Genomic DNA, 12,254 nt, shown 5'->3' with positions numbered 1-12,254 from the left:
ATGAACCAACTTTCAGCGCTCGACGCAACGGTGTAAAAATTACGAGTCAACTATGCACAAGAATAAAATATAATATTTAAATAATTCATAATAAGAATAATATTAAATAATAAAAAGTTGTTAATTGAGCATAGTTCAGGGGTCGTAAATAAAAATTTCAATTCTAATTTGCCTATAAAAAGGCGACGATGTATTACGATGAAAAAAAAGGAAGAACCTTTTTCTATTCGATCTTTTTTTTCTATCCTTAATATCAAATATCAATATCTATATTCTATATCTCTATCATAATGTTAACTTAATAAGATATAACAATAATCTTAATTTTAATTTTAAATTATGATAATAATAAGATTTATGATAGAGATCGTTTGAGTGTGTAAGTCGAAATTCTGTCCGTGTAACGCTACGCTATTTTTAATCATTGTAAGTTATGTTCAACCTTTTTACATTAATGTCTCGTAGCTAAGTCGTTATTATGCTTATTTAAAATGAAGTACTCATGATGTTGGGCTAATTACTAAAATTGGGTTATTGAACTTTGGACCATAATTAAGGTTTGGGCAAAAGACCGACACTTGTGGAAATTGGATTATTGACTATTAATAGATGGGGGGTATTGTCTAATTGAGTGACAACTCATTGGAGTCTGTCGAACCTATCTTCAAATTAATTAACCTAATAATTAATAATGATTATGGTTGTCCTATTTAGTGACGTTCATATGGAATCTGTTATAATCATTTAATTAATCAATTGGGTTGGGTAATTGATTATTCATTCTGATCAAGTGGATGAATTAATATTCATAAACTAATTAAAACAGGGGTGGATTACATACATTGATAACTGGTGTAATTGTTGACAGAAGTGATAACTGCGTCACAGTTTAAATCCTTAATCAGTTGGAATATTTAACTTCGGGTATAAGGGTAATTTGACGAGGATACTCGCACTTTATATTTATGACCGATGGACTATTATGGACAAAAACCAGATAGACGTATCAAATAAACCAGGACAAAGGACAATTAACCCATGGTAATAAATTAAAATCAACACGTCAAACATCATGATTACGGAAGTTTAAATAAGCATAATTCTTTTATTATATTTCTCATCGTATCTTTATTTACTGTCATTTTATTACTCGCAATTTTATTTACTGTTATTTTATTTATCGTCATTTATTTATTTTACGCACTTTAATTATCGTCATTTATCTTTACGCTTAAAATATAGAATCGACAAACCGGTCATTAAACGGTAAAACCCCCCTTTTATAATAATATTACTACTTATATAATTATATATATTTTGTATAAATATAGTAGTTAAAAATATAGTAAGTATCACCAGCTCCCTGTGGAACGAACCGGACTTACTAAAAACTACACTACTCTACGATTAGGTACACTGCCTATAGTGTTGTAGCAAGGTTTAGGTATATCCCATCCGTAAATTAATAAAACTTGTGTCATATTTTGTAGTATTTTGTATTAAAAATAATACTATTTCGTACCCTCACGCTACATCATCAGCAATATCACCGGTACGAACTCAAATTCACTTCAAAATATTCGGGGTAATCGACCAATTCAACAAAATGTCCCGCAACAAAATCTTCTTCACGATTTCAACAATACGGCATTTTTTAATCAATTTCTACAACAAAAACCATTTCAACAACAAGTTCACTAAGCATTTCAACAACAATGTCAACAACCATTTCAACAAAAATATTCATCACAATTCTCTCAATTCTCGTAACCGGGTATTATACCATTTCAAGTTCCAAATACGCAACCCTGCCCACAATCACAACCAACTTTTACGCCTCTAAATAACGAAGAAGTTGAAGAAATTCTTGGTCATAGGAAACAACCACCAGTACGGGTCCGAACAAGACATAAACGAAAAGGAAAATAAGTTGCGAAAGAACCACAAAGTAAAAAGTTGTAGACTCCGCCTCAAGAAATTTGGTTTACATCATGTTGGATTGATTGTTCAGAAGAAGATAGAGTTCATGGTAATTCACAAAGAGCTTCAGAATTTTGGGCTAGAGTTCGTAATAAGTTTAACAATAACGATTCTGGTTATTTACGAATTGACGATGAATTAAGTGAGAAATGGTGTCATATATGGACAAGGCGTGCAAAGATTTCACGGCCTTATATAATGAAGAAGAATGTAACTTAAGGCGTTGCGGTCTAAACGAGGAAGACATATATAACTTAACGGTGCAAATATATCAACAACGGGTAGCGAAGTCGTGGGGTTATAAAGATGTTTGGGAATTCTTGAAGAAGAAGCCGGAGCGGTATACACCACCTGCAGTTGGTGGAAGTGGCGTGCGTAGAAGAAGATCTTCATAATTTGAACTTGAAGATGAAGACGATGATGTGGTTGACGAAAACCAAACAGTCAATCTCGTGGAAGATCGGTTAAACAACCTCCAGGAGCTATTTGGCGAGGATGCGATTCAACGTCCAATGGAAAGAGAACGATCGAAGAAGGCTGCTAGAAAATCCGGTTCTTCAGATGCGGGTACTTCATCACGGGGAACGAACTCTTCAAGATTCGAAGAGTTGGTTTCAATATGGTATGAGAAAAAGGATAAGGAATTGGAGAGACGAAACATGACTATCGATGCTATAGTTGAGGAAGAACGAATGAGATCGGCAATGGAAGTTATTAAATTATTTAAACTTAATCTAGAAGAGATTGCCGACCCGAAAGAAAAGAAATCGGCTTTAAAGTTCAAGAAAAAGATGGCTGAGCGATACAAAGATTATATCGAGCTTTCAAGCAACGACGAGTAATTGTTATATTTTATTATTAACGTACGTTTTAATTTCTAGCAATTTAATAAAGTAATTGTATTAGGATTTTTTAAGTATTGTAATTTTTCATTTTTAGGACTTTATAAATTGTAATCGTTTAATTTTTTTAATTTAAGTGTGTTTTATTAATTTAAATTATTATATATGTATTATTTTTATAAAAATGAAACAAGTCAAAAAAAAAAACTCAAACAAAAATGAAAAAGAAAATAAAAAAGTGGGACAAATTACCCCATCATACAATCATCACTTCATACCATTACAAACTCTATCACGACATCACCTTTGTCAAATCAGCAGTTCAACACTATACTACACAAAAACACCTATTACACCCCATCACCCCCTATCACCACTAATAAAGGTCTAAGACTATAACCCCGATTGTGATATCAGAGTTAAATTATGCACTTTTTGAAGAAATTTCCTTTTTTAAAATAGGTTTTTCAACTATACATATTAATGTTTTTATACATTATCATTAGATTTCTGTTTAAAATCCGATTTTCGACTATGCCAAATTCGAAAAAGTAAATTCAAAATCCGAAATCTAATTTGATACCTAAATCTGTTTTCTTCGATTATAGTTTGGTTCGTTTTCAGCTTAATCAGTTTGAAATGAAATATCGAATATGCTTAAACGGTATACGTCAATGATGTTTCAATCACAATTTTTTTTGATAGATTGGCCAAGTTGCTATAAATAGCGTATATATATTAAAATTGCAAAATTGAGGATTTTCCTACACTATTTATGACAATGACAATGTGCATATTCATTTAATTACCTTTCTATCTGTAGTCTATATATTTGCTACAACCGGTCACATTTGTGTGACACACCCAAAAACAATAGCATACATACACTTCTGAAAACGACCCAAAAAACATGACCACCGTTCCCAAAAATCAGATGAAACCGCATGTAATATTCTTGCCATATTCAGGACCAAGTGCCATAAAAACAATGCTGAAACTAGCAGAGCTGTTTCACTATAAGGGGCTCCGGGTAACATTCATCAACACAGAAATTAACCATAAGCGTTTTCTTGAATCGGGTGGCCCGCATTGGCTTGACGGATCACCCGATTTCGAATTCAGAACTATTCCAGACCAACCAAACTGTATTGTTTCTTCAGCCCACTCGGGTCTTCAAGTTTGGAATGAACCGGAAACCAAATTCTTGAATTATTTTCTTGATCTTGTGACGTCACTTCCAGATCCACCAACTTGTATTATTTCTGATGGGCTTATGTCTGCTTTAACCGTTGATGCTGCACAAAAGTTGAAAATTCCAGTTATGCTTTTCTGGCCTATAGCTGCATGTAGCTACATGTGTTTTTATCAGTCGAATTATTTGGTCGAAAAAGGAATCGTACCACTTAAAGGTTTGAACTTTTTTATTTACCTCATTATGTTGTTCCTTCTTTTTAGGGTAAAGGTCTAATCTCTTGTGAGCAGCTCGTAGTCATCACGAGTGTGTCTGATAAAGGCCCTTTATGAACAAATAATAATTGAATTGCCCATAAAGAAAATAAGGAGCAGAACAACAATTGGTGAAGCAAACGAAAAAAAAAAAACTCCACACTTTTAAGACCATGAATCCCACATAAAGTATGTATCTAGCAGTGAACAATAACCATTTAACCCTTCAAAACTTGGTACACCTGCGTACAGTAGGTATTAGTGGCGGATCCAGAAAATTTAATCATTGGCGGCAAAAAAAACTAAAAGAATATAACAAGTTGTTAACAACTATATAAAGTAAATGATGGCACACTAAAATAGTTCGAAACAAATTTAAAATAGCTAAATAGATGGAGATCGAATGATCAATAATGGGTTTTTCGCGTATTAAAAAGGCTTATTCACAAAATGACATAATTTAAAAGAGAAACATTTCATAAATATCATACTATGGAGTAATTAAGATATAGAGTATAAATAACCTTCTAATTCCTCAACAACTAAAAGATCAAAATGCAACTCTATTCAGTATTCAAACTTTGATCAACCAAATGTTAAAGGCCAAAACGTAATGTGCATTCCACATCGGATAGTTTACATGGAATAGATACTCATAAAAAGCATATTTATGAAGGTGTTAGTGGGAAGTTGTAAGTGACTGGGGGACAAAGGCCGGTCCGGAAAGGTTTTTTTCAAGACTTAGAAGATCATGGTCTTATAGCGCCATCCAGTGGCGGAAGCAGGATTTTTTTTCACCGGGGGCGAATTTTTTTTTTAAAACCGTAGCAATTTTTTTGGGCAAAATACGGAGTTTTTGGGACAAAAATTGGAGGTTTTTAGGCAAAATTTTGAGGTTTTTGGATAAAATTTGAAGGTTTGTGGGCAAAATTTGAAGGTTTTGAGGCAAAATATGTAGGTTTTGGGGCAAATGGCTTTTGGGTTTGGGGCAAAATGAAAAAAATCCAAATTTTTACACTAAAATTTCGAAATCGACTGGGGGCGGGCGCCCCCCCTGCCCCCCTCTAAATTCGCCCCTGGCGCCATCCGATGCTATTTTAGTTGGGGATGGTTCATCAAATGTTTTGACTTATAAGATTGTTAATCGGAACGGGAAAAGAGCGGGACACTAACGATGGTAGGATGAAGAAGGTGGTCTTTTAGTGGGTTTGGTTGCTTCATTGGTGCATTTTTATAGTTTCGGTTATTAGTTTTGTTTAGATGTGTTTACGGTGTTTACGGTTTAAAGTGAAAATGAATTCAGTGTATTTCATTAATTAATTTGCTGAGTACATGTAGGATTATATATACTTGAAATTAAACCTGCATATACATACACTGTTGTATCTATTCTAACTGCATAACTAACCACTAACTAACTTTCTAACAATACAATTAAGCTAAGTACAGTGAGTAAAATATCCTGCATGCTTCAGGTACACTGTAGACGTGTCTTCTTCTTCATAGCTGCATACAGAGTTGATTGAGTGATGAGGTGTTGATGTTGACCCAGTCTTGTGCAGAGTTGACTTTCGTTGACCTGTGTTTATAGCATGTATACCTTTACCCCCCCCCCCCCCAGTAGGCAATGTGTATGGATCACAAGTGCCTACCTTGGACAAACATTGATGAAATGGAGTGTAACTGAGTGCCTTTGTTAATAGATCAGCTGCTTGAGCTTTGGAAGGAATAAAAGTGGGTAAGATTGAGCCGTTTTTGATTTTGTCCCTAACAAAGTGGCAGTCAATTTCAATGTGTTTGGTTCTAGCATGTTGTACAGGGTTTGATGCTAGTGTGATAGCTGAGGAGTTGTCACAATACAGGGTAGCTGGATATGAAGTTGGAATATCAAAATCCTGTAGTAAACATTTCAACCAAGTAATTTCACAAGTACAATCAGCCATTGATCTATATTATGCTTCTGTGGAAGATCTTGAGACTACAGATTGCTTCTTTGACTTCCAGGATATGAGATTTGAGCCCAAAAACACAAAATCCAGACACTGATCTTCTTGATATTGGGCAGTTGGCCCAATCACTATCCCAGTAGGCATGTAATGTTTGTTGATTTGCTCTTGTGTAGAATAAGCCTTGACCTGGGCTAACCTTAATGTATCTTAGAACACGTGTTAATGCTTTCATGTGAGCCTCAGTTGGTGCATTGGTGAATTGACTTAGGGCTTGAGCTGCAAATGACAAGTCAGGCCTGGTAATGGTCAAGTAAATAAGTTTGCCTACTAGAGTTCTGTATAGAGATGGATCAGGTAAAGCTGGTGAATCATCAAGTTGAAGAGTAGCTTGGGGATCAAGAGGTGTTGATGCAGGTTTGACATCATTGAGACCTGCAAGTTCAATTAGTTCCAAGGCATATTTCCTTTGTGTAAGTGCCAACCCTGCAGAGTTTATTATGAACTCAATGCCTAAGTAGTAATGAACCTGTCCCAAATCTTTGATGCTAAACTTATTATGTAAGCTATTCTTGACCTGTTGTATTAGAGGTTTGTTGTTACCAGTAATAAGAATGTCATCAACATATATGATTAAGTGAATCACATTAGACTTTTAATGAAGAGTGAAGAGAGATGTGTCTGCATAGCTCTGCTTGAATCCCATTGACTGTAGAAAAGTAGTCAATTTTGTAAACCATTGTCTATTGGCCTGCTTTAAGCCATATAGACTTCTTTAGCCTGCAGACCATATTGTTAGAATGTGGTTTTGGATACCCTTGAGGTATGGACATATAAACTTCTTCATGGAGATCACCATGTAAGAAAGCATTATTAACATCTAATTGCTCTATTATCCAATCCTTTTGAATAGCAATGGATAGCAGAGTTCTGATTGTGACCATTTTTGCAACAGGTGCAAAAGTTTCTTTATAGTCCACCCCTTCTTTCTGTGTGAAACCTTTCGCAACAAGTCTGGCTTTAAAGCGTTCTATAGTGCCATCTGACTTGTATTTGATCCTGTAAATCCATTTGTTCCCAATAGGTGTCTTGTTGGGTGGTAGTGGAACAATTTCCCATGTTTGATTTTCTTCAAGTGCAGATATTTCTTTGCTTATAGCTTCATTCCACCTGTCATCTTTTGATGCCTGTTTATAGTTATGTGGTTCACTATTTGTATTTAGATTGTTTATTAGGTGAAGTTGAGATTTGTGTTTAAGCTTGGAATAGTTAATGAAGTGAGATAGGTGATGTTTATGAGAGATGGAATTGATTTTGGACTTAGATAATGGAAGGTGGTAATCCTGTAGTTTGGATGGGAGATGTGTTTGTCTGGAAGATTTTCTGGTTGGTTGAACTGGAGGATCAGAATTTGAAGGTTGTGTAGGTTGTGAAATAGTATTAGTTGTGGATGAAGGATCTGCTTGTTCAGTAGATGAAGATTTTGTAGTGGATGGATTAGATGATGGAGGGGAATCTTGTGGAGTAGGTGGGTCTAGTATTGTAGTTGTGGTGGATGGTGGTGTTGGTGGAGTAGGAATATAAATGGTTTGGTGTGGAATTGTTGTAGCAGGTGGTGTTGATGAATTAGATTTGTTGAAAGGGAATATGTGTTCATGGAATGTGACATTTCTGCTTACAAAGACCTTCTTGGTTTCTTGATTGTAGAGTAGGTAACCTTTTTGTTGTGCAGGGTATCCTAATAAGATGGAGGGTTTTGCTTTGGGCTTGAACTTATCAATTTGATGTGTATAGGCATAAGCTTGGCACCCTACAACTCTAAGATGGCTGAGATCTGGTGGTTGATTGTGTAAGATTTCATAAGGACTTGTGTTGTGTAGAACTCTTGTTGGTATTCTGTTGGTAAGGTATGTTGCTGCTAGTATGCTATATCCCCAGAAATGATTGGAAAGTTGGCTTGAAAGTGAATTGCTCTTGCCATTTCCAAAATGTTTCTATGTTTTCTCTCCGCCCTTCCATTTTGCTGTGGAGTGTAAGGACATGTGGTTTGATGTATTGTGCCATTTTGTTGTAGAAAGGAAGTTAATGGATTATTTAAGAATTCAAGGCCATTATCTGACCTTAGACATTTGATTGTTGTGTTAAATTGTGTGTTGATATATGCATAGAATGTTTTAAGTGTTGAGGTGACATGTGATTTATTTGGTATAAGAAAGGTCCATGTTGTTCTTGAGTAATCATCAACTAGTGTTAAAAAAAATAGGTACATTTGTTGATTGTTGGATGTTTATATGGACCCCAGACATCAGCATGTACAAGTTCAAATTTGGATTTTGCATGAGATGATGAAACAGGAAAAGGAAGAACATGATGTTTTGCCAGAGGGCAAATGGTACAGAAATTTGAAAAATTACATCTTGATAGTCCTATAGACTTTATTTTGTCTAATGTATGGTATGAACAATGTTCCAGTCTTGTGTGCCAGTCTTTTTCATTTTGTTTAGAGTGAGAGGCTCGGTGATAGATATTTTTGTTTAGCTGTTTATGCTTTCTATATCCGAGCCTCTATGCTTTCGCTTTGTATTCTTCAGTTGAGAACGTTTTCTTTTGAAAAATGTTTTCGATATTTATACGAGTTAGCATTTAAAAAAAAAAAAAAGTAATTAGGCAATTGAGTAGGGCCGTAGGGGCATCTGTTGCATAAAATTGCTTCCGCACCTTCTAGGTACCCTAGTAAGGTCATTCACTTTGTCCTCCCAAAAGCGTCATAACTCATAACACTCCTTTTCAATTTTCTTTCACTAAACAATTCCTATCATTTATTAGATAGTACCCACAAATAATATCTAAAAATATATAAAATGTAAAATTTATTATAAATTAACTTTATACTAATTTTTTTTCACTAATCAATCCCTATCATTTACTAAATAATACCTAAAAATATATAACATGTAAAATTTATTACTCTCTCCGTCCCATGAGCATGGTACTATTCTTGGTGGTAAACATGTAAATACCTCCAACTTTTGAGGTATTTTGGTATTTGATTTTTTTTTTTAACTTACTTTTTCTCATTAATTTTTTTTATAACTTTTCCCACTTATTTTTTCATTCATTCAATTTAAACGTTTAATTAACTAACCTTCAACCGTCTTTTAAAGGTTAAATTAACTTACCATTAACTGATCAAAGCCACCCGTTAGTAAAGCTATTTTTTTATACGAGTAACTTTTTTCCACTTTCGTTTTTCCCTTCTTTTTCATTTCTTTTATTTTTTTAACGTTTAGTTACTCGATTGTTAACCCATTTTTTAAACGTTCAATCAACCCACCGTTAACCGAACAAAACTACCTCGCAACAAAGCGCGAATTTTTTTATCCTCGTTAAACACAAATACAAAATGTACAAAATAAAAATAAAAAAATGGGACCCATTACCTTACGCCAACAAACGCCAAACATTCTGCTAAAGTACGGTTTAACTAACTTATGCCTATCTTTGCAAACTTTTGGCCTGAGCCAACAAATATGGCCTACCAACTACTGGTGAAATACTAGACACAAATTCATTTAATATCAAACTACCAAACTATTAATTAAAACCTAACTACTACAACACAATCAAAACAGTAAACCGAAACTTAGCATAAACTGATTAACCCAATAGGGTAAACATAGGCGGAGCCAATAGGGTGGCCGAATTTAATAAGTTCATTATTATATATAATAATTTTTTTGTATTTATACTAGATTCATCAAAATTAACAAGTTTTTCTCAATTGGCCTATATTACTTTAAGTCCGTAGTGGCACCCTTAACGTTAAAAATAACTGGCCTTCCTCAATTGGCCACTTTTACGTTACTTTAAATCCATAGTGCCACCTTTAACATTAAAAATCATGGCTCCGCCATTGAGGGTAAATATAAGTGGCTACAAGGGAATTAATCTTTTTATTTTTGTAGATCCAAACTCAATCACTCTACCACCATCCTGTGCTACGTACAACATAATGAGTAAAGTTGGTTACATAAATTTCCATGCACTTGACATTTCTTTTTAAGTGTATATGATGTAACATAACGTTTGCTACGATATATGAATATGCAGATACAAGTCAAGATACACTAGAAAAAACTCTTGATTGGATTCCTGGAATGAAAGATATACGTATAAAGGATCTGCCAAGCATGGCTTGGAGTGATCCAAACGGAAAGTTTTCGACTTTCATTAACGAAGCTGCAAAAATATCCAGCAAAGTTTCACATAATATCATCCACACATTTGACGATTTGGAGTCCAGTATCGTTGATGCATTTTCATCAATGTTTTCTTCTCATGTTTACACGGTCGGCCCTTTGCAGTTACTTCTTGATCAGATACCCAAAGAAGAAAAGGAAACAGAGGAATCGAATTTCAACGGCTACAGTTTACTGAAACAAGAACCAGAGTGTTTGCAATGGCTCGGATCCAAGAAACCGAATTCTGTTATTTATGTGAGTTTTGGGAATTCAGCATTAATGTCTAAAGAAGACCTTATAGAATTAGGTTGGGGTCTTGCTAATAGCAACCATTATTTTCTTTGGATAATAAGATATGATATGGTTATAGGAGAGTCTGCAATTTTGCCACACGAATTTGCGGAGCATATAAAAGACAGAGGTTTTATAGGAAGCTGGTGTTCACAGGAAGAGGTGTTGAACCACGGTTCGGTTGGGGGGTTCTTGACTCATTGTGGGTGGAGTTCGACTATTGAAAGCTTGACGGCTGGGGTGCCAATGATATGTAGGCCTGTTTTGGGGGACCAGATGACTGATTGTAGGTACATATGCAATGAATGGGGGGTTGGATTAGAGATGGAGGGTAAATTGAAAAGGGAAAATGTTGAAAAGCTTGTAAGGGAGCTGATGGGTGAAACGGGTCAAAAGTTGAGAAACAAAGCCATGGAGTGGAAGGCTAAGGCCCAAATTGCCACCGCGCCTAATGGGTCGTCTTCTTTGAATGTTGACAAACTTGTGAAGGAAATCACTATGCTATCAAGTAAATAGAGGATCATGGGATGCATGTACCAAAAGTTGGTAGTTAATTTATTTACTATTTTAATATTACTTAACGTTTACTATTAAAAAATAATAATTGTGTTAGCGTTTGTTTCGAGGTATCCAGAGATTATTTTTTTTTATTGAGAAATAAAATCTAGAAAATTGTCCCATATTCGCACAATATTTTGGTTTACGTTGTATGTGTTTTGTAGTATCGAAATCTGATTTCCAATAAGTAGGGAAACACTTTTTTACATAATATATAACAAAATACTCATCATTTAGCGCATCTGCAATTGCATCAAAAATTCACTCTTAGCAGAGAGTAAAATAGACCAATTTAACATTTTATCTATGACTGCAACAAGACTGACATAACAGGAAACAAGAACCATACAAGCAAACATATGATAAAACTCCGATGCATATGGAGTAATTGTTGGTGGACTTAAGTAAGTAGGCTGAGTGTAGTAGCCTTGTTTTGGCCCAAATTCAATTGTAAAAGGCCCAAAAGCAGCTGAGTTATTAATGGACCTGAGTTGTTTCACCGACTTGGCTTGGACAATTTGTCCAAATAGTTGTTGTTGTCACCTGTTTATGGATGATGACTGAGCCAGACCATATTGGCCCTGTACACGTTTATTCACGGATCTTAGGTCGCTTGCTAACTATCCTAGAGGCGGAATTCACTAGAATAGGGTTAAACCGAGATATGGGTCGTATCGGGATCGAATAGATCAAACCTAGGACAAGAACTAGATTAGATCGACGCCTAAACGATATATTTCGGTGGTATTTGGTGTTAGGGTTCGGCAGAGACGGAAACCTGTCGATTAGGGTGAATGGGATGATTAACCTCAACCACGAAGTCTCAACCCGAATATATACTGCAAGTCAGACACTCGGTCGAGTGTGTCTCTCAGTCATAGGGGTAGTCAGTATTTGGTTTGAAACCGTGGAACCCGAAAACCAAACCGAAACCAAACCGGAAAAAAATA

At 35.1% G+C, this 12,254-nt stretch overlaps 1 protein-coding gene across 1 annotated transcript; it reads left to right on the top strand.

Moving 5' to 3' along the window:
- The first annotated feature begins 3,732 nt into the window (after positions 1-3,732).
- Positions 3,733-10,867, top strand: LOC139868339 (UDP-glycosyltransferase 85C2-like). The gene is made up of 4 exons (XM_071856676.1): positions 3,733-4,231; positions 9,967-9,984; positions 10,325-10,710; positions 10,826-10,867. The coding sequence occupies exons 1-4, from the start codon at positions 3,733-3,735 to the stop codon at positions 10,865-10,867; spliced, it is 945 nt and encodes a 314-aa protein (XP_071712777.1).
- Positions 10,868-12,254: the final 1,387 nt, after the last annotated feature.

The sequence above is a fragment of the Rutidosis leptorrhynchoides genome, chromosome 9, assembly GCF_046630445.1.
Source record: "Rutidosis leptorrhynchoides isolate AG116_Rl617_1_P2 chromosome 9, CSIRO_AGI_Rlap_v1, whole genome shotgun sequence".
NCBI classification, from domain to species: domain Eukaryota; kingdom Viridiplantae; phylum Streptophyta; class Magnoliopsida; order Asterales; family Asteraceae; genus Rutidosis; species Rutidosis leptorrhynchoides.
Note: the sequence above shows the minus strand (reverse complement) of the source record. Positions and strands in the feature narration are given on the sequence as shown.